We start from the raw sequence: 23,869 nt of genomic DNA on the forward strand, positions 1-23,869 counted from the left end.
AAATTAAATTCATATATCGGGTCATCATCATGCTAAATTATGATTTATTTTTATTAATTGAAACCTCCTTTGGTACACACATTCAACACTACAAATTATGAATCCTTATCACCACCATATTTGGTGCCACCCCAAAAGGTTCACAAAATAGCACTTACCCTTAAACAATAAAAATATCTGTTCAATCCAACAATGATAGCAGCAACCTAACGATAAGCACATATTCTCCTTAAAGCTATAAAATATTTTTATTCATAATTTTGCGCCCACAAAAAAATGCAACCTAGAACAGTGGCAGCCTGGTAATTTGACCACCCGGTCAAGGATAAGTTTGGACAAAAAAAAGAAAAAAAACGAATAAGTGAATATCAATGTTGTTTTGTCCGTAGTGATTTAATGTGATTTTTATTGTGTATAAATATAGAGTGAAAGGGAGAAAAGAAAGGGTGGAGAGAGAAAAACAGAAGAAGAAGAAGAGAGAAACTGAAATAAAATTAGTATGGATCGTATGTTACGTTGTGTTGGGTCAATACCCAAACTTTCGTTTCTTTTGCTACTTTCTCTGCTTCTCTTCAGTTTCGTTAACGCAGCCTTCGACCTCGCTACTATACCCTTCAAGGATGGTTTTTCTCCGCTCTTCGGAGATAGCAACGTTGTCCGCTCCGCCGATGGCAACGGCGTACAACTCCTCCTCGATCGCTACACAGGTAAAATGTTTTCAGTTACACGTCGTCACGCGCAATAACATATACGAACGATCACAAATTAATTAAGGTTTTATGTTTTATTTTATTCGTTTTCTATGTTCTCTTTCTCATCATTCTTTAACGAAACAGGTTCGGGTTTTATATCGTCTAATATGTACAACTATGGATTCTTCAGCGCCAGAATAAAGTTACCGTCGAATTATACTGCCGGTCTTTGCGTGGCCTTTTATGTAAGTAAACAATGTTTTCTTAAAAGCAAATTGAGAAGGAAAATTTGTAGACTTCATATTTTTTTTTTTAAAGTGGTTGTATAATTAAAATGATTTTCTGGGGGGAATGGTATGCATTTTAAGAAAACATGAATTCGGATTTTTAATTCTTCTTCATCTTCTTTATCTTTACTTTTTTTATGATCAGTAAAACACGCTAAATATTAGTCAAACGTCCTTTAATTTGCTGGAGAAACTACCGAACTTGTAGCAAAGTCAAAAACAGATTGATGGTCGGTGAACTCCATTCAATTTACGTCAGAATTTTTTTAGTTTTTTTAATGAACTGTTCAAACGGTGAACTACGAATGGTGGCTCAGTATAGCATGTTTGGTTTAACAAAGATTGAATTGTGGTCGCAATTATTTATTATTATTATTATTGTTTCAGTATTTTCTTTTTGTACTATGAAAAATTAGGTATGAATACATTTTAATAACCTTATGCACGGTTTCATGGTTATCATGGTTGGTTAATTTTTCTCCTTTCATGGTACAGACATCAAACGGTGATGTGTTCGAGAAGTCGCACGATGAGTTGGACTTTGAATTCCTCGGAAACATCGCCGGAAAACCGTGGCGGTTTCAGACGAACTTATACGGCAACGGCAGTACGAACCGTGGGCGCGAGGAGCGTTACCGTTTGTGGTTCGATCCGACGAAAGAATACCACAGATACAGCATCCTTTGGACAGCGAAGAATGTGATGTAAGGGTTTGTTTGTGTATTTATGCGGCGTGATTATACATTAATTGTGTGTTGATACGTATTGAGTGGGTTTTTTGTGCTTGAAATACTTTTTAGGCATGCCATGGGATTCAACTTTAACGTGGCGTGTTTTGGTATTGAATTGGTTTTGTTTGACTTAACGTGAGGAAGGAAAGGGTTTGGGGTTGCGTGTGGGATGCGTCGCCCACAACAACAACAACAACAACTTGGTCTGGTTTGGGTTGGGTGAGCTAGGAAGGTTCAAAAGCATATACTTTTCATTACTAAAAGGATGGTTTAGATGGTAGTGTGGGTTTCGAATTCAATGATTATTTTCCCAGTTTGAGTCTATGGTATAATTGGCCCACACTCATGGCCAACTTGAATTTTGTTTGATGTGCCTTTTTAAATTATTCTTATTTTAATTCACCTATGTATACGGCGATGATGATAGATTAAACAATCATCCACTATTTTTCCCCACTTAAATTTGTGCTTATCCTTATGTTTTTGTGTATAACACACATCTGATATGACTCTTTTGTTTTGAGTCATACGTATCCATCACGGTCCTTCTCCTTATAATGGCTTGCCAAACCTTTTAATTTATTCTCTACCCTATTATCTGCCTAATTGTGGGGTGCCCAAAAATGCATTATTTTCCTAATTATAATTATCAATCATGCACTTCTACAATTTCTTTCAAATATCTCCCTTTGAAAAGCCTAATTTAAAATTCTATACCACAATCAGAAGGCAGTTGCTATTGTAATGAAACATGTGATCTTTCTTTGTTTAATCTCTCCAAAACTTGCCACCATTTTTTTGTAAGATTACCGAACTAAAGCAAGCTCATAGATTCCTATACCATTTGCCAAACCCCGTTCCCATAATTCCCACCTAACTCAACACTAACGTAGCTGGCAAATCTTTTTTATTTCACGGGAATATATACTATACTGTTTTTTTGTTTGTTTAATTGATTATTTTTATGACTATATGTTTGAATTGGTGCAGTTTTTACGTTGATGAAGTTCCAATTAGAGAAGTGCTACGAAGTGAGAAAATGGGAGGTGATTACCCATCGAAGCCGATGTCACTGTATGCGACCATATGGGATGCATCAAATTGGGCAACATCTGGTGGTAAATACAAAGTAAACTATAAGTATGCACCTTTTGTGACCCAATTTAAGGACCTAGTCCTTAAGGGTTGCTCTGTCGACCCCGTCCAAGAGATCTTAGACCGCCAAGGTTGCTACGACCAACACGAGGATCTCGAGGCTCAAGACTACGCCGCCGTCACTCCCATGCGCCGCCTCGCCATGCGGCGGTTCCGCCAACGTTACATGTACTATTCGTATTGCTATGACACATTAAGGTACAACGTGCCACCACCCGAGTGTGTCATTGTACCCTCGGAGAAACAAAGGTTTAAGGAGACCGGGAGGTTGAGATTCGGTGGCAGCCACCGCCGGCAGTCTCGGCGGAAGAGCCGTACAACTAATGCGGTGGTTGATACCGATGAGGGTGATATGTGATTATTGAAATACTGAGATGTATATAATAGTGTCCATTTTTTATGGCTTTATTATTTGTGGGTATTTTGAGATAATATTTATTTGTTGAGAGGCATAAATAAACTATAGTCATTATATCTGTTCTTTATTTTTATTTTTAATGAATGTATTTTGGTGTTATGCTTTGTGTTAGTATATATATGGCTTGATTAGTAGGTGGAGAATATATCGATGAGTGCGCGAAAGAATAAGTCCAAATATTTTGTGTGTCAAAAAATGCATGGCTGGTCATTCATCATGTTGCCTTGGTCACTAGTCACTACGTATACCCTATAACTTTATATTTTAATTTCCAATTATATTTTATACGGACAAAACTTATATATATACATATATGGTCATAAATGTAACATCCCAAAATATAGTAATTACCATAATTTAGAATTAATTACAATTAACAGTAAATAAGCAGTCTTTACATTAATAAAGCAGAGTTCAAAAGCCGAACGGCTTAAGGTTGCAGAGTTTCAATATACAACTCAAAACAACGAGCGCTAAATAACGATCGGTTTTAGATACAAATAACGTACGCTCAAAATAGGGTTCAGGGATAATTAGGACGAACGGCTTTACAAAATATTTAGCCGAACGTCCAACTAAGCTAACAATTCATAATTCTAATCTATCGAGCGCTCTAAGGCTCGGCCTTCACTTCTACTCCAACTAGATTCGCCTCTTCCAAATTTTCTCCTTCCAGTATTTCTTCCAGGGACGTACCACCATCTGCTCACATCCACAACGGATGATCATTGCAAAACAGGACGAACGTACATGGACAATTGACAACACAAGGAAAACGAAAGGGTAAGCTTATAATATTTAATTCATACATCCAACATACACGTTCAACTTTTCAATGCACACGCATGACATACAATTGAACATAATCCATCATAGTAATTTATAAGTATATAATAGACGACTGTCCGGACTGTATGAACCATGTAGCTACAGGCGTCCTTGCACCCGAGTGATGTAGTAACTGGGATACCCTCAACAGCTGCCACTCGAGGTTAACCCTTCGCCCCTGCTAAGTGAGGGATACGAAAGACCTCCTGCCATTCCCACACATGACTACTCCCTTCTACGTGAAGATGAGCATCACGGAATATCAGGATGGACCAAGCCAGCATTAGCTAACCATAGTCATACTTTACCAATTCAATATTCCACATATCTGAGACGTTCCTCCTTGGAACGCTCGTTCAAATTCCATAATCATAAAATCACTTAATATAACGTTCGCACTGTAATTTATCATAATTCATAATCAATCTCATCTTTAACTTTAAGAGTACAAAAAAGACGAACGTTCAGTCCTTTGAAGAAAATAGGACGAACGTTCAAATACAGTGCTGGATGGACGGATGTAACTCTCTGTTTAACCAATTAAATGAACTGATGCCAGTATTTGAACGAACGTAAGAGGATAAATATTCAAATGTTGGAACGAACAGTATTTTGAACGTATGCTTCGGTATAAGACCGAGCGCTGTTTAGGACGAACGCTTTGGTAGAATACCGTGCGTCATTTAAACGAACGTTCGGTATCAGACCGAACGTTACTAAGGACGAACGTTCGACATAAGGTCGAACGCTATCATGAACGAACGCTCGACTTAAGGTCGAACGCTATCAAAGACGAACGCTCGACAGAAGGCCGAACGCTATAAGGGCGAACGCTTCGGTTAAAGACCGAGCGTTACGTATTTATAAAGTTTCAAATATTTATAACAGCTGAGCTGAACGAACGCTCAGACATCCATATGGGGACGCTCGTTCTCGAGCAGAATTCTTTCCAAATGAAAGATTTCCATTTCTAAGTGATTTTAAGGGAAACCGAACGGTCTAAGACCGTACGATGACGAGCGTCATTTATCAAAGGGGATGATTTCAGTTTCAGATTTCTCAAACTTAACAAATTTCCAGATTAATTCACATTCAACCATCAACATATTAATAACTCATACATTACAGTATTCATCCATCATTCATACGTATCAAACCAACATACAGTTCAACAACCCATAAATCATATCCGATATCAGAGAACGTTCATAACAGCTCAAACTTCATACATACAACTCAGATCATACAACATGCAGTATAAATTAAACATATAAGCTTCCCTTACCCGGTTAGCAGTGTACGCCCTAATACAAAAGTTGGGTTCGTCTCTTACAGCTTTCTACCCTCAATTTCACTCAACACTCTCACTTGATCTAAACATCAAAACCAGAAAATTTTCAGATACAGTCCATGCATGAACCGAGAACATGGTTTCGAATGAAACCCTAATAGAAGAGCTACTGGAGAAAAGAACTTACCAGCTTAAGATCTAATTCTATTCGGTCCGAACTAACGTCCACGTCTCTGGAAACGTTTCTATGGTTCTGAAATGGAATTTGGAGAATAAAATGAGAGGTTACAGTAGAGAGAAGCTTGGAAGTTCTAGAGAGAAGTTGGAGAAAATGAATGGGTGTGTTTCGTGAGGAAGAAGATGAGTGATGCAGGTAAGAGAGAGAATTCTAGGAAATCCAGTTTTGTGAAAGTCACGTTCGTTTGAGCGAACGTACCCCAAGCTGACACGTGCCCACTAAATTCTGAACTGGAAACTTCTTCTGCAACACGTGGCGTGTGTGCATGTGAAGCCATGTGCGTTTTCAGAGAATGATATGACTCGGTTTCAGTGACAGCAGAGGGTTTATCAGATTTGGAGATGGGTTTAAAATGAGATAAGGCATGGATTGAGGGGTGCATTAATGGTGATGTGACAGGTAATTTACAGAGTAATTTTCAGGGTCTCACATTCTCCCTAACTACAAAAATTTTCGTCCTCGAAAATTTAAAACTTACCCGTGAATAGGTGGGGATACAAGTCTCTCATCGCACTCTCTACTTCCCAAGTTGAGTCACCAGTCTTAGCGTCCCACACTATCTTTACTAAACGAACGTCCTTCCCTTTGTGTAATTTTGTGCGAACGTTCTCAACACGAACTGGTTGCAACTCCAGCGTTCGATCCGGTTGTAGGTGAATGTCTTCCAGTTCTAAGACATGAGAGGGGTTGGCTATATACTTTCTGAGTTGAGACACATGGAAAACCGGATGTAGATTTGATAGTTGAGGTGGCAATGCTAATTCGTAAGCTACTGGTCCAATTTTCCTCAAAATCTGGTACGGTCCTATGAACTTTGGCGACAGCTTCTTTGGACGAACGACTCTGCCTACTCCAGTAATTGGGTTGAGTCTCAAGAATACGTGATCCCCTGCAGCAAACTCCAATGGCCTCCTTCTTCTATCCGCATAAGATTTTTGCCTACTCAGGGACGTCTTCAACCTCTCCTGGATCAACTTCACTTTGTCAGTCGTTTGCTGGATGAGCTCAGGTCCAGTTAGCACGTTCTCTCCTTCCTGGAACCAGCACAGTGGCGTTCGGCATTTCCTTCCATAGAGAGCTTCAAACGGCGCCATACCAATGCTAGCTTGAAAACTGTTGTTGTACGTGAACTCCACTAGCGGCAGTATTTCATCCCAGGCGCCCAAGTGATCTAGGACGCACGTCCTCAGTAAATCTTCCAGCGTCTGGATGGTACGTTCGGACTGACCATCCGTTTGAGGATGATACGCTGAACTCATCTGCAGTTTGCTTCCCAACTCGCCTTGTAACGATTGCCAAAACCGAGATGTGAATCTCGGGTCTCGGTCAGAAATTATGCTTGAAGGCACTCCATGAAGACGAACGATCTCTTTGATGTACAACTTAGCCAAATTTGTCATTGACATCTTCAAGTTCATTGCTAGGAAGTGGGCGCTCTTTGTTAATCTGTCCACGATTACCCAGATTGAATCATGATTTCGAACCGTACGTGGTAGATGGGTCACGAAATCCATAGAAATGCTGTCCCACTTCCACTCTGGAATTTCCAATGGTTGAAGCAAGCCGCCTGGTCGTTGGTGTTCAGCCTTTGCACGTTGACAGGTCAAGCAAGATGCCACAAAACGAGCGACATCACTCTTCATTCCAGGCCACCAGAACGAGCGTCTAAGATCTTGGTACATCTTAGTCATACCGGGGTGTATGCTGAGACGACTATGATGTCCTTCCTCCAAGATAATCCGCTTCAGTTCGCCATCATTGGGAATGCACGTCCGTCCCATGTAACGCAACATGCCGTCCGTTCCAGCGTTGAAATGCTTGGCTTGATCCGTACCGAGCGCGCTTAAAATCTTCTTCAATTCTTCATCCTCTCGTTGTTTCATCCGGATTCGGTCGAACACATCACTTGATATCCTCAAGGTGCAGCATTTAATACTCTTCGGCTCCAACTCGAACTGCAACCTTAGGTCTCGAAAACTCTCCACTAAACTTAGCTCTTTAACCATCATCAACGATACATGCGCTGCCTTCCTGCTTAGAGCGTCCGCCACTACATTGGCCTTTCCTGGGTGATAAAGCAACTCAAATTCATAGTCTTTTAAGAACTCCAACCAACGTCTTTGCCTCATATTCAACTCCTTTTGATCAAATAAATATTTGAGGCTCTTGTGATCACTAAAGACTTGGAAGACGGATCCATACAAGTAATGTCTCCAAATCTTCAATGCAAAGACGACCGCTGCCAATTCCAGATCGTGCGTTGGATAGTTGCGTTCATGAATCTTCAACTGACGAGACGCGTATGCTACCGCTCGTCTCTCTTGCATAAGCACACAGCCCAACCCTTGATGGGACGCGTCACAGTACACTTCAAAAGGTTTGGTCGTGTCTGGAATTATCAAAACTGGAGCGCTCGTCAGTTTTTCCTTCAGTTCTTGGAAACGCTCCTCACACAGATCAGTCCAGGCGAACGGCTGATCCTTTCTAGTCAATTGGGCAAGTGGAGCCACTATCTTGGCGAATCCCTCTATGAAGCGTCTGTAGTAGCCAGCAAGCCCAACGAAACTTCTCACTTCTGTGACCGAACGCGGGCTCTTCCAATCCAACACTGCTCTCACCTTAGAAGGATCCACTGAAATACCTTCAGCCGAGACCACATGGCCCAAAAACTGTACCTCATTCATCCAAAATTCACACTTGGACAGTTTTGCATACAACTCCTTTTCCCTCAACACGCTCAGCACTGCCCTCAAGTGTTCTTCATGCTCGGCTTGTGTCTTAGAGTAGATGAGAATATCATCTATGAAAACGACCACAAACTTGTCCAAATAAGGTCTGAAGATGCGGTTCATATAATCCATGAACACTGCAGGAGCGTTCGTCACTCCAAATGGCATCACTACATACTCGTAGTGTCCATAACGAGACCTAAATGCTGTTTTCTGGATGTCGTCCTCTTTCACCCTAATCTGATGATATCCCGAACGCAAGTCTATCTTTGAAAATACCGTTGCCCCATACAGTTGATCCAACAAATCATCAATCCTTGGCAACGGGTACTTGTTTTTGATGGTCAGCTTGTTCAATTGTCTGTAATCTATGCACAACCGAGAGCTGCCATCCTTCTTTTTCACCAAGAGCACAGGCGCTCCCCATGGTGATACGCTCGGTCTAATAAACTGCTTCTCCATCAACTCTTCGATCTGCTTTTTAAGTTCAACCAACTCTGCAGGCGCCATCCGGTATGGTTGAACTGAGATAGGTGCGGCTGTCGTCACCAAATCAATGGTGAATTCAACTTCCCGAACAGGAGGTAACCCAGGTATTTCCTCTGGAAAAACGTCCTGAAACTCCTCCAAAATGGACGTTCGTTCTTTACTGCCAATAACGAACGTTCGTTCTTTTCTGCCAATAACGGACGTTCGTTCTTGCCTCAACTTTCCCAGCTCTTGATCTTCATGCGTCATAATGAGGAAACAAGCAGCTCCCTCCATAATATCTTCTTTCAACTGGCCGAGCGTCACACCCAAATCCTCCTCGTCTTCTTCAGGAAAAATTAACTCTTTAGCTCCACAATCTATGAGAATGCGATTGGTATTCAGCCAATCCATTCCCAAAATTACCTCTAAATCTTTGAGAGGCAAACAGATGAGATTCACTTTGTATCTACGTCCTTCTACCTCAATAGGACATCTAACGCACATGGTAGACGTCCTAACCTCACCAGCTGCTGGTGTTGACACCACCAGGTCAAACTGCATCTCACTCGCTGCTAACCCCAATTTTTCAACGCACGCCTTCGAGATGAAGGAGTGTGTTGCCCCCGAGTCATACAACACACAGCAAGGTATTCCATGAAGTAAGCAGGTACCAGTGACGAGCGTACCTGAGCTCGCTGCCTCCGCTCCAGTGATTGCATACACTCGACCCACTGCTTGAGCTCGTCCCCCTCTCGGCTGATTCCTTCCAGAATTTGGTGGTCTCATTACTGCTCGACCTCCAGAGTTGCACTCGTTCGCCACATGCCCATTCCTTCCGCAACGAGTGCAATGTCTTCCACCCACCAATTGAGGGCATGACGAACGGTAATGCGGCCCTCCACACTGAAAACAAGTAATACCACCTTGCTGCCCATACGGTCCGACAGGAACCAATGCTTGCGATCCGCTTGCGTTCGTGGGCTGATTTGGACGAGCGTAAGGAAATCTCCTCTGACTGGTATTATTCCTTGCTACGATTGGCCCCCTTACACCCTGTTGTTGCTTCTTGTACTTCTCCGCCTCTACAATGTTCTTCTCCAACACCTTGGCCCTCTCCACCATGGCAGAAAACGTTCGTATGCACAAGCTTGAAATCAATACCTTCAAATCACTTCTCAGCCCGTTCTCAAACTTCCGACACTGCCACTCTTCACTGGTGGCCATAGTATTGAATCTGACAAGGTGTTTGAATTTGTTGGCATACTCGGAGACGGACATACCTCCTTGGACGAGCTGCAGAAATTCAACTTCCTTGGCAAAGCGGACGCTGTCAGGGAAGTACTCTTCATAGAACTTGTTTCTAAAAACTTCCCAAGTAATCAGCTGTTGAGCGTCCGTTAGAATGGCTCTGGCGCTCGCCCACCAGTGACTAGCTTCACCAGTTAATAAATATTCCGTAAATGCCAAACGGTTGTCGTCTGGGCACCTTTTGGCATCATAAATCCTCTCCATGTCCCTTAGCCATTGATCCGCTGCATCCGGAAGTCCCTTTCCATTGAACTTGGCAGGATGATGTTGTAGAAAACTTTCCAAACTCCATTCTGTATTGGGCTGGGTGGCATTGGAAGAGGACGCTCCTGGCGTGCCTCTGGTAGCAGCAAGAATGTCCATCAATTGCCTCTGCGTGGCTTCCGAACTGGCGCGAGCGGCCTCCATAATCTGCATGGCGTTCTGATTTTGCTGCATCAGAGTGGCGTTCTGTTCCATCAGAGTATTATTCTGCTATTGCAACCTATCTATCACGGATTCCAACAGCCTAGCGTTGTTGGACGCGTCAGTATCATTCGGCGGTGGGGGAGGAGGAAGTCTAGGCGCCATAGGTTCTCTGGTTCATCAGAAAACGAGCGTTAGAATTGTTCAAGAGTTAAAAACAATAACTCGTTAAACAAGCAATAAGCACACAGCAAAAACATAGTGCACTCATAACCTACAGTGTCCTTATAAGAACAAAACTGCTCTGATACCACTAATGTAACATCCCAAAATATAGTAATTACCATAATTTAGAATTAATTACAATTAACAGTAAATAAGCAGTCTTTACATTAATAAAGCAGAGTTCAAAAGCCGAACGGCTTAAGGTTGCAGAGTTTCAATATACAACTCAAAACAACGAGCGCTAAATAACGATCGGTTTTAGATACAAATAACGTACGCTCAAAATAGGGTTCAGGGATAATTAGGACGAACGGCTTTACAAAATATTTAGCCGAACGTCCAACTAAGCTAACAATTCATAATTCTAATCTATCGAGCGCTCTAAGGCTCGGCCTTCACTTCTACTCCAACTAGATTCGCCTCTTCCAAATTTTCTCCTTCCAGTATTTCTTCCAGGGACGTACCACCATCTGCTCACATCCACAACGGATGATCATTGCAAAACAGGACGAACGTACATGGACAATTGACAACACAAGGAAAACGAAAGGGTAAGCTTATAATATTTAATTCATACATCCAACATACACGTTCAACTTTTCAATGCACACGCATGACATACAATTGAACATAATCCATCATAGTAATTTATAAGTATATAATAGACGACTGTCCGGACTGTATGAACCATGTAGCTACAGGCGTCCTTGCACCCGAGTGATGTAGTAACTGGGATACCCTCAACAGCTGCCACTCGAGGTTAACCCTTCGCCCCTGCTAAGTGAGGGATACGAAAGACCTCCTGCCATTCCCACACATGACTACTCCCTTCTACGTGAAGATGAGCATCACGGAATATCAGGATGGACCAAGCCAGCATTAGCTAACCATAGTCATACTTTACCAATTCAATATTCCACATATCTGAGACGTTCCTCCTTGGAACGCTCGTTCAAATTCCATAATCATAAAATCACTTAATATAACGTTCGCACTGTAATTTATCATAATTCATAATCAATCTCATCTTTAACTTTAAGAGTACAAAAAAGACGAACGTTCAGTCCTTTGAAGAAAATAGGACGAACGTTCAAATACAGTGCTGGATGGACGGATGTAACTCTCTGTTTAACCAATTAAATGAACTGATGCCAGTATTTGAACGAACGTAAGAGGATAAATATTCAAATGTTGGAACGAACAGTATTTTGAACGTATGCTTCGGTATAAGACCGAGCGCTGTTTAGGACGAACGCTTTGGTAGAATACCGTGCGTCATTTAAACGAACGTTCGGTATCAGACCGAACGTTACTAAGGACGAACGTTCGACATAAGGTCGAACGCTATCATGAACGAACGCTCGACTTAAGGTCGAACGCTATCAAAGACGAACGCTCGACAGAAGGCCGAACGCTATAAGGGCGAACGCTTCGGTTAAAGACCGAGCGTTACGTATTTATAAAGTTTCAAATATTTATAACAGCTGAGCTGAACGAACGCTCAGACATCCATATGGGGACGCTCGTTCTCGAGCAGAATTCTTTCCAAATGAAAGATTTCCATTTCTAAGTGATTTTAAGGGAAACCGAACGGTCTAAGACCGTACGATGACGAGCGTCATTTATCAAAGGGGATGATTTCAGTTTCAGATTTCTCAAACTTAACAAATTTCCAGATTAATTCACATTCAACCATCAACATATTAATAACTCATACATTACAGTATTCATCCATCATTCATACGTATCAAACCAACATACAGTTCAACAACCCATAAATCATATCCGATATCAGAGAACGTTCATAACAGCTCAAACTTCATACATACAACTCAGATCATACAACATGCAGTATAAATTAAACATATAAGCTTCCCTTACCCGGTTAGCAGTGTACGCCCTAATACAAAAGTTGGGTTCGTCTCTTACAGCTTTCTACCCTCAATTTCACTCAACACTCTCACTTGATCTAAACATCAAAACCAGAAAATTTTCAGATACAGTCCATGCATGAACCGAGAACATGGTTTCGAATGAAACCCTAATAGAAGAGCTACTGGAGAAAAGAACTTACCAGCTTAAGATCTAATTCTGTTCGGTCTGAACTAACGTCCACGTCTCTGGAAACGTTTCTATGGTTCTGAAATGGAATTTGGAGAATAAAATGAGAGGTTACAGTAGAGAGAAGCTTGGAAGTTCTAGAGAGAAGTTGGAGAAAATGAATGGGTGTGTTTCGTGAGGAAGAAGATGAGTGATGCAGGTAAGAGAGAGAATTCTAGGAAATCCAGTTTTGTGAAAGTCACGTTCGTTTGAGCGAACGTACCCCAAGCTGACACGTGCCCACTAAATTCTGAACTGGAAACTTCTTCTGCAACACGTGGCGTGTGTGCATGTGAAGCCATGTGCGTTTTCAGAGAATGATATGACTCGGTTTCAGTGACAGCAGAGGGTTTATCAGATTTGGAGATGGGTTTAAAATGAGATAAGGCATGGATTGAGGGGTGCATTAATGGTAATGTGACAGGTAATTTACAGAGTAATTTTCAGGGTCTCACATTCTCCCTAACTACAAAAATTGAGTACATGTTTTATTAGTTTACTGAAAAAAAGAAAAAACACCTTTAAGATATTTTTTATATTTTGATATATATATATATATATATATATATATATATATATATATATAATTTAATAACTTCAAAAATATTTTTCATTAGATAGAAATAACACAAAAGTTGTATCTATGCAAAATTTTTGCATGATATTTGAACTCAAATTTCTCGAATAATTCAAAGGTTTATTCAATTTAGTTTTAAATTCAGCCTACCCTTTTAATATTTTGATTTCAACAAAACCAATTAATTTGTTAATCATAAAAATATGTACATATTATTCAATACCAGTGAAAAATAGGTATTTCGTGTTTCTATATATTTTAAAGAAAAAATATTATTATAATATTAAAGAATCATAGTTACGTAAACAAATAATTGGTTATAATTACTTTTAATATTTGGACCGTTATTTTTTTTTTAATATAATTAAGAGTAAAATAGAAGTATTAAATATATATTTCCCTTATTACCGGTGTCTCCATATATTTTAAAGAAAAAAAAAGTAATATTAACAACAGTACTTATATGAAAAAGTGATAAGTGATTACACAGTAATCAATTTTAATATTTTGGACAGTATATTATTTTTTTGGTTTCAAAATATAATTGAAAATAATAAAGGAATGTAAATATTTATCCTCTTTATATATTAAATATTTATAAACACTAAAACTTCACCTCTATTATTAGAAAATATTGTATTATAACTTTCAATGAGAATTTTTATTTTTAATCATTTTTTTCATCCATTTATATGTTTAAAGTTTTGCCTAATTCCACTTCTACTTATCTAATTTTCTGTTACAGATACTTATTTCTTAAAATTAGAATTATTAAGTTGTATTTTCTAATAATTTTAATTTTAATATATAAGGAGACTTTTAAAAGGAATAACGGGGTGCCATTCTATTTAGATGTAAAGGAATGAGTAGTTTTTAAGTGTTTATTACTGTATGCCAGTATGTCAACGAACCGAGGGATCCGTCAGCCAACAATTTACTAATCCAGACAGTAATTAAGGTAATTAATGAATAATTAATAAAACAGTAAAAGTTATTTATTGAAAATTAATAATAATAAAGACTATTTTTGGATAATTAATGGTCTGATTTAATTAGAAACGTACAAAGTTTATAAATATAAGTTAAGAATGAGATAAAAGATATTTTTCTTTAACCCAATTTTATTAATGAATCATTAAGTAAAAATGTTGACTTAAGTATGAGAGTACAAGTACCTTCCTCAGCAAACTAAAAGATTCAAGGATTTCTATAAACAGTTTGAAAACTAAGACTCGAGAGTATAGAACGATTAAGCAGGAATTAGATCCTCGACTTCATAAATTGAAATATTATTTTTTGAATTTTTTCAGAAATAACTAAATATATTGATGATTTATCTTGCACAAAAACATATGAGGATATGAGATATTAGTATTTAGTGGTGGTCTGATATTTCAAGTCCAAAATTAGTACACACAAAAATTAGTAAATAAAATTAACTTGTAATCCAGAAAAATTGGAGAGAACATGTAACAAGGAAAAAAAAACTGTACAAGATAAATTAAATTAAGAAAGTATTTATATCAGAATTCCAACGAAATTACTTTCTTGAAAATCTCCTTCTCATAAGAATAGATTTTCGAGAATTATCTAATTTAGTTATTATTAAACTTTTAAGAGTAATATATTAACTATTGAAAGAAAACTTTAGCAACTTCATAACTAATTGATCATTAACTATCTCTTTTTTACTTATTTATGTACGAACACTTAATAAATATTGTGGTAAATATTTTGTTCTCTTCTACTCAAATTAATTTTCCGAAAGTTTAAAATTGCTTTGAAACGCCAAACATGGCCCAAAGTTATTATCACCAACGTTGGGAAATTGCATTGTCTTTCCTTTTCTAGGGGCCAAACGTTGTTGGTTGTGTATTTAAGAAGAAAAGTAATTAGAAATCGTCAAAGTGATTGAAAATTAAAAAGATTAAGAGCGACCACTGTGGAAGTTAGTGCCACAAAAGTTTTAGGTTTTGAAATGACATTGAACCTACCTGTTGCTAGCTTACACTAATTAATATTCATATTAACTACCTTCTTATTGGTCCAACATCAATTGAAATGACTTAGGATTTTATTAAAATAACCATGTTTGGGGTTCTTATTAGCGATACATCACTGAATGTTAATTTGATGGGATTATGACGATTGTGACAGAAAGTGTGAAAGAAGATAAGAACCAAATATATTTATGAATTTAGTTATATCTTTTATATAAACTAAAAAGGATGATGTTTATATATATATATATATATATTTATTTATTCTAATCCAATTTCCAAGTATTGTCCAAAGAGTATTCAAACAATTTTAAATCTCAATTTTTATTAGTATAAATTTTTCCTCAAAGTTTAAGAGATTAAATGTTTCATTTTTAATCCAACAATTGACACCATTCCAATCTTAAGTATGTCTAGTAACATTATTAAGATTCATCATCACACATTTAAGATATTGTTCATTTTCAAACATGAAATCTCATCATAATTTTGTTTTTAAAAAACACTTAAACATTTGAAAAGAATAAGAAATATTTAAATTATTTTAAATCTTGATTTATAAATCATGTGAGAGAATGGGACATGATAGAAACAATATCTATTACAAATAAATATATAATTATTGTAGTATGTTAAATAATTAATATATCCATTTATATGACATTTATTTATTATAGTGGATCTTGATATTTAACTTTGCTTAAGTATATTTAAATTAAAGTAATAATATTATTAATATGATTTGAGGTATTTATTGAAATATTAAAATGAATCATTATTGAATTTTCGTGTAAAATTATTTGCCATATGGAATGAGTTTATTTTGTAAGATATTGAAGAAAGTAAACCTGTATAAAAAAATATTACATATTATTTGTAATTGACTTTTGAAATAAATATATAGATATTATTATAATATGAAAGACATACACTTATTATTTGATTCAAATTTACTGTTTATAATTATGCAAACGAAAATAATAACAACAACACAGTCCAAAACTTCTAAAACTACTAATACCATTACCTACTTTAATATTACAATGGAAAGAATTTGGTCAAAATCATACGAAAATTCAAAAACCAATAAAGTAAATCTAAAACCTAAAATTTTAGATGTTACAGCAAATCAACAATTTCAAAAAGCAGCTGAAGCCTAATGGTGAATATTCGAAATCATAAGAGCATAAAAGAGAATAGTTTATGAAAAGAATTTGAGATTTCAAATTCTTACGTGTTAGTAGCTGCGTAAGTAAGATCTGAAATGTTACCAATTTCTAAGAGGCAAAGCAGTTGTTGAATTCTGATAGTTGCAGTTAAGCTGTCACGCGTAACCATTGAAGAATTTAACAGCTATTTCTTGACCAACCAGTAGAAATATTTACCTATTCAACACCATTATTTTATTTTAGTGAAAAATAATATTTTGACATACACAATTTTTAACCTTCATTTCATATTTTGTTTTATTTCTAGAAAATGTATACATATATAAATTTATTCTTTTATAATTATTTTATTCTTGTAATATGTATTAAATAAATGTAAATATATTTCATCTTATTGTTACTATGTTTTATCAGAAGAAAACTCTTGATAACCTACACTTACTTCCATCTAGTTTTTCTATGAATAAGATTTATATACTAAGTCATACTAGTTAGGTTAGTTAAATTTTCTTTGGGTGTTACTCCCTCCACCACCATAACTTGCTTCCTCCATCACCCTATTCCCTTTTTACCCTTTTCTTTATTTTTTCATTCTTATTTTACCCTTATTAAAATTTTAGGGTTAATATTATTTAAAATCTCATATGGACATTTATTCTCTTTATCATTCTTCCCTCTTTCTTTTTATTATTTTTTCCAGGTTGTCTCTTACGTTTCACTACCCTTGGGTTGTCTCTCATGTTCCACTTCGTCTTCTCTTTTACAGAATTGTGACGTGAGAGTGTGATGGACTTTGTGTTTAGTAAGATTGAAAGTGGGGAAAGCAATTCATCTTCAGTCGTGAGTGTGGTGATGCTTCAAGGTGCTGGTTCAGAGGTGTGAAGGTGCGTAATAAAACCCTAAAATATAAACCGTATAATCTTTAAACGGATGTGAGCATCCGTCAACGGATGTCAACATCCGTTTAAAGATTATACGGTTTATATTTTACAGTTTTTTTATATTAATTTTGAAGATATTTAAATAATATAATTTATATTTTTTGATATATTATTTTTGAATAATGGATATGAAGGAAAGATGGAAGATGAGAAACAGATGTGATGGAGTTTGAGTAAGAATCTGAGAGGGTTGGGAGGTGGGTGAGGAGGGGTAGAAAGATAGATTTTAGGGTTAAAGTAAATAATTAGGATTAAAAAGTAAAAAGGTTATTTTTGTAATTATAAAAGGTTAGTTTTGTAATTTAAAAAATATGTAATAAAATTGGGGAGGTGGAGGGAGAAAATGTGGTGGTGGAGGGAGTAACACCCATTTTCTTTTGGTTTAAACTAGTGCCCAAATACATATTATATCAATCCAATTTATACAAAATTTCAGGTTTTCGCTTCCTCCACCTCCATCATTACTAATTACACCCCATATTAACAAAATGAAACTAAAATATCTTCTTTCATTACATCATTTGAAAAAACTCTTTTTAAAAATTATTATATACCTTCCAAAAAGTTTGTTTTGAAATGTATATTATTTGTTCCAAAAATTTCGTTCCGAGAATTTTATTTCATAAATGAAAATCATATCCTAGCAATTTTATTAAATTTATTCCATTTTTTTTAATTTTTAATTCAAAAATCACTTTTATGAAAGGTTTAAACCCTTCGTTGGTCCTCAAGTTTGTATGAAAATCTCAGTTGGGTCCTCAAGTTTTTTTCTGTCTCAATTGGGTCATATTTTTTGTAAAAGTGAGCACATTTTGCCATAACCGTTAAGTGTTGTGAAACGGCGTTAAAATGGTGTGAGCTGGATTTTTCAATTTACGGACGTGGCATTGTGCATTAAAATTGACTGTTTGTTGTTTTTATCCACGTAGGCTACGAAGCCCTAACATTTAAGGGCATCCCATCTCATCCAAAGTATATTCTCCTGTTGGAGAGGATCGTGTTTCGTCTTGGTGAACCAGAGCTGGTGTCTTACGTCTTGGGCAAGCACTGTTGAGGAGGTGGTAAGGATGTCTCGTTCATCTTCCTCTTGCCAATGTTTGGGTTCGGCCATGCAACGCAGTAGTGGCAGTGTTAGGAGCTTCGATGGAAACCCAAGATGCCTCTGTGGTCACAGTGCAGTGTTTCGTACTGCGAGAACCCCTAAGAACAAGGGGAAAAAATTCTGGGGTTGCCCTAACTTCAAGGTCAGTTTGATATCACAATAAATGTATGTCTATTTATTTGGGTTTTGACGAAGGTGTGTGTGTTGGTGTTGAACAGGGTGGGAGTGGAGAATTGGTTGGTTGCAACTTCTTCAAGTGGTGCATTGACGAAGGAAATGAAGGAAAATGGCTGAATGTAGAAGAAAGGACTGATAGTGAAAGAACTGAAGAAGTGGGTGTGATGAGCATGGAAGACAGTGTGTTGCAAATGGAAGGAACATATTGTCCAAAGATCAGACTGGGTTGTATAGAGAAAAGTTTAGTTAAGTTAGATAAGTGGTTTAAATTGTTGGTGGGGATGATCTTTGTCATATTTGTTTTGAATGTAATTGTATTAGCAATGTTGGTGAAAGTTGGTTGATGCTGTGTCATCTGTGATCAGATTTCAAACTTGGGTTATATGTAATGTGTTTTTTATTAATGTTATCAGACTTGAAACTTGGCTTATATGTAATGTGTGTTTTATTAATGTTGGTGAGTTATTACAGTGATAATGTGTGTCATTTAATTTCATTTAATTGTATTGTTACTTTAAGTGGAATAATGATAAAGCAATGAGCAATAAAGTAATGAGAAATAAAGTTGATGAGTGATAACAAAATTGGGCAGTAATCACTTTCTGATAACCACAAACATTGTATTAGATGATAACAGAAGCTGTTCAATTGTCTTAGATGATAACAGAAGCTGTTCAAAATGATAACAACATTGTCTTACATATCCAAAATACATCATAACAATACATTTGCACAGACTGTGTTCAAAATGATAGAGCAAACATTTGCTACAAAATATAAATTTAGGATCAGTACATTAGATCATTGATCAGTACATCATTCATCAGATAAAGGCATAGTTGCTGGAGGTTGGGTGACTTGAGAAGATTGGTCACCAATAGGAACATGTGTTGCTGGAGGTTGGGTGACTTGAGAAGATTGGGCTGTAGGAACCTCTACTGTTGGAGGTCTTTGTGGACAGCCTTTTCTGTTGTGTCCAAGTTGTTTGCAGATGCCACATGTTTTCCTCTGGCCACCCTTTCTTAATTCACTGTTATTCTTCTTCAACTCCCATTCCTCTAGCCTTCGTTTCTTCTTGGGCCTTCCTGGCATTGTCCTCTTCTTTGGTGGTAATATATCTGCATAGGGTGTAACATCCCAGACATGTTGTCCATTGATAGGGTTAATTATTGTGTTGTAAGTCTCTTCATAAGTAGACTTCCTAAACCAGTTGCCAATGTATTCTTCTGCATTTATATTCAAAAACTTCATTGCAGTGATGGCATGAGTACACGGAATGCCAGTAATTGCCCATTTTCTACATGTGCAGTCCATGGTGTCAATATTCACAACAAATTGCTGACCAAATTCTGAAAGATGTTTCACTTCAAATAATTTTTCTCTTGACCACCTGTATGTAATACACAATTGAAAACACAATTAGATGGATCACAATAAATGGAAAGAAAGTTAACATGAATGGAAACACACATCATAAAAGTTACCTTGGTAACCAATGTCTAGTTAACCAGGACTCCTTTTGAAATCTGCTAAAAATCTTGGGGCATATTGAACCTTGATATGATGTGATCTTTGTCCTGTTGGCAGCCCATCTCTTCATTATGTAAACCCTTATGTCTTCTAACATGGTAATAATAGGCTTAGACCTACTATCGACTAGCACACTATTAAAGGCCTCACTCATGTTGTTGACAAGAGTGTCACATTGTGATCTAGAGGTGAATCTAGATCTTGACCAAAACCTGGGATAAGTGAATATAAGTAGTCAACTATGTGTCATGGCAAGGAAGCAAATATTGAAATATGGTTAAGAGTTAATAACTAGAAGACTTAATGCATACCTAGGTGGGATGGCAATCAGATATTTAAATGCGTCAAGATTTATGTCTCTAATATTCCTCATTTCAGTCTCCCATTGTTGTGGGTGTGTTGCTGTTGCTGCCCGCCACATCAGACGTTTAAGGTTTTTTCCAGGAAATTTTTTTCTGAAGTTTGAATATAAATGCCTAACACAAAATCTTTGTTCTACACCAGGTAGAAGATCCTGGATTGCTGGCAAAAGACCCTGACATATTCAACATATTGTAATTAACATTTGTTTAATGAAGATATTCAGTTATATGTAAAACATATTGAACATTCACTGACCTTTTGTTGGTCTGAAATAAATGTGCATCCTGCACATACAGCTGCCCCACCAAGGTCCTCAATAAGGAGCTCCAAGAACCAAGTCCAGGAGTCTTTGTTTTCTACCTCAACAATAGCATATGCTATGGGCATCATTTGGTCGTTTCCATCTCTTCCCACTGCTGTTAGTAACTCCCCTCCATATTTGGTTTTCAGAAAGCATCCATCCAAGCCAATAATAGGTCTACAACAAATGAAGCTATCCTTGCATGCCTTCAAGCATGCATAAAATCTTTGGAATATGACCTCACCATTACTGTTATCAACTTTGATTTTTACTGTTGTTCCTGGATTTGTTTTCAGCAGCTCATGACCATAATCGCGAAGTCTTCTATATTGATCTTTGAATGATCCTTCAACCTTATCTCTTGCCATTGCTCTTGCCCTAAACGCCATATTTCTTGAAATTCCTACATTCCATTTCCTAGTAACTTTGTCCCTAATGTCCATGACCTTCATTGTAGGATTTTCTCTCATAGTTTTCTCCATCCTTTCACTCAACCACTTTGAAGTGATCAACTTAACATTGAAATCTCTACTACAGTTGTGGTTATCAAACACTTTCCTCAGTTGCCATGCACTGATATCAGTCCTAAAGGAACAATACGCATACCATTTACAATTTCCTCTTCCACCCAAGCACTTGACAGAAATCCTTTTCTTGTCATTCTTAATAAATTTTAGGTTTAATGTCTCGGTAGGTCCCTATTTTCGGCGTGAATTTCAAATAGGTCCCTTTTCTTTTCGGCGTCTCAATTGGGTCCCCATTTTTGTAAAATTGTAACAATTAGGGGTCTGCCGTCAAATTGGACAAACGGCCGTTTAATTGTTGCTTACGTGGCATGAACAGTGTTTTCAGTAATGACACGTGGCATGATTCCCATCTGACACGTAAGCAACAATTAAACGGCCGTTTGTCCAATTTGACGGCAGACCCCTAATTGTTACAATTTTACAAAAATGGGGACCCAATTGAGACGCCGAAAAGAAAAGGGACCTATTTGAGATTCACGCCGAAAATAGGGACCTACCGAGACATTAAACCTAAATTTTAAACTTCTCCCATTACTTAGTGCATAAGTCCTTATGGCATCTGTGAATTCATTTTTCTCAGGAAAATAGGTTCCTACTTCCCATTTATAATCCACCAAAGTTTTAGGCATACTAAAAGTGGGAAACCTTATCTTAGTCCTCACATGATTGTCCTCACTATCTGATCCACTCAACAACTCCTCTGATAACCACTCATTGTCAGACAACCCACACATATCATGAATAAATTCATTATCTGTTGACCGTTCAGACTCAAGTAAGGCACTGGAAGCTTGTTCTCCCACATTTCCTTTAGAAGTCCCAATGTCACAATGCACGCTGACATCATGTAGACTTCCTTCACTTCTATCTACATCTTCGTCCTCAGACTCTGCCTGATGTGCATCACCCTCACTGTCTTCTACATCATCATCCTCTTCATAATCCTCTAGCTCAAAATCATCTACATCATGTACCTCAGCTTCCTCCTCATGATGGATCTCAACATCCTCACCATCACCCTCATAGGCATCACTATGATCCTCACCTTCACCCTCATACCCATCACCTTCACCCTCAGGGACTTCACTATGATCCTCACCATCACCCTCAACCATTTTTTTACCAACATCACTATGATCCTCACCATCACCCTCATACCCATCACCTTCACCCTCATGGGCATCATCCTCACCCTCAACCATTTTTCTTCCTACTGCAGTATCATCCAGACCATCACCCTCCTGGGCATCCCCCTCACCCTCCACCATTTCTCTTCCAACTTCAGTATGGACCTCAACATCACCCACATCACCCACATGGGTATCCCCCTCACCCTCCACCATTTCTGTTTCAACTTCAGTATGGACCTCACCCTCATGGGTATCCCCCTCACCCTCCACCATTTCTGTTCCAAGTTGAACATCACGAACAACCTCAACCTCCTCCACTTGTCTTGCAACATCACCTTCATCATTAACTTGACCACCAACCCAATCAATCATTTCTATTATTTCTGGTTCCATCATATTATGAACCACATACAGATGAACTTCATCATTTAACCTAGCAATGTTCAACATGTGCATGGCACCCCTATCATCAGTTAATAATTCTAACCTATCTGGGTGCACAGACTGACCTCCTAAACCGTACCATAACTCTTTGATGTCAGGATGACCTAAATCTTTGACTGACGCTACTATGCCAAAATAGCTAAACAAGTCTGGATCACAAGACCATTCTGCTCTCTCTCCTTCAAAGCTTAAGTTCCCATTATCATCACTCACAAAATTTCCAGAATGGTGGACCACCACCTTAATACGTTCCTCATCCATATCAACAACTTCCTTTTATAACCTGTACATTATGGGGGTTAACAAGTGTTTCGAATATTACACTGCTACAACTACGAAAACACTCACCCACTAACTAAACACTCACTCACTAACTAAACACTCACACCGACAAAGACAGGGGGACAGGGAACAAAGTAACATCCCCACTAACGAAACACTCATAGACACGGGGACCACTACAACTGAAAAACAATTCAAGAAACAAAATTTGGACCACTACAACTGATAAACAATGTAACAATTGAACATGCAAAATGGGGACCACAAAGCATTATAAAAATACATACAGACCAAGACAAAAACCCAATTGTCGAAGACCACAAATCACATGCACTGAAACACAAAACCAAAGACGAAACGAGGTATCTTACCTTAGTCGCCTCAACTATTAGCTGCCCTCTTCGTCTTGTTCAAGATTGGAGTTCTTGTTCGTCCTCCGCTTCGTCTC

General features: G+C 37.7%; 4 protein-coding genes across 4 annotated transcripts; 2 read left to right on the plus strand and 2 right to left on the minus strand.

The window, feature by feature from the left end:
• The first annotated feature begins 429 nt into the window (after nt 1–429).
• XTH30 (xyloglucan endotransglucosylase/hydrolase 30) lies at nt 430–3,382 on the plus strand. The gene is made up of 4 exons (XM_047297941.2): nt 430–707; nt 837–937; nt 1,475–1,683; nt 2,701–3,382. The coding sequence occupies exons 1-4, from the start codon at nt 500–502 to the stop codon at nt 3,221–3,223; spliced, it is 1,041 nt and encodes a 346-aa protein (XP_047153897.1). The 5' UTR covers nt 430–499; the 3' UTR covers nt 3,224–3,382.
• A 514-nt stretch (nt 3,383–3,896) lies between these two features.
• On the minus strand, nt 3,897–10,607 carry LOC148192157 (uncharacterized). The gene is made up of 5 exons (XM_088100021.1): nt 9,527–10,607; nt 8,805–9,217; nt 8,084–8,309; nt 7,334–7,705; nt 3,897–3,985 (listed from the first exon to the last, which is right to left on the minus strand). The coding sequence occupies exons 1-5, from the start codon at nt 10,605–10,607 to the stop codon at nt 3,897–3,899; spliced, it is 2,181 nt and encodes a 726-aa protein (XP_087956147.1).
• Nucleotides 10,608–18,299: 7,692 nt separating this feature from the next.
• On the plus strand, nt 18,300–19,336 carry LOC148192158 (uncharacterized). Its single transcript, XM_088099937.1, has 2 exons — nt 18,300–18,809; nt 18,886–19,336. The coding sequence occupies exons 1-2, from the start codon at nt 18,633–18,635 to the stop codon at nt 19,186–19,188; spliced, it is 480 nt and encodes a 159-aa protein (XP_087956063.1). The 5' UTR covers nt 18,300–18,632; the 3' UTR covers nt 19,189–19,336.
• A 124-nt stretch (nt 19,337–19,460) lies between these two features.
• On the minus strand, nt 19,461–22,388 carry LOC148192159 (uncharacterized). Its single transcript, XM_088101044.1, has 5 exons — nt 22,069–22,388; nt 20,993–21,724; nt 20,686–20,909; nt 20,329–20,586; nt 19,461–20,234 (listed from the first exon to the last, which is right to left on the minus strand). Exons 1-5 carry the CDS (start codon nt 22,297–22,299, stop codon nt 19,661–19,663), a joined length of 2,019 nt encoding a protein of 672 aa, XP_087957170.1. The 5' UTR covers nt 22,300–22,388; the 3' UTR covers nt 19,461–19,660.
• Nucleotides 22,389–23,869: the final 1,481 nt, after the last annotated feature.

This window comes from Vigna umbellata, chromosome 10, assembly GCF_029865625.1.
Source record: "Vigna umbellata cultivar VRB3 chromosome 10, Vumbellata_1.0, whole genome shotgun sequence".
In the NCBI taxonomy this organism is placed as follows: domain Eukaryota; kingdom Viridiplantae; phylum Streptophyta; class Magnoliopsida; order Fabales; family Fabaceae; genus Vigna; species Vigna umbellata.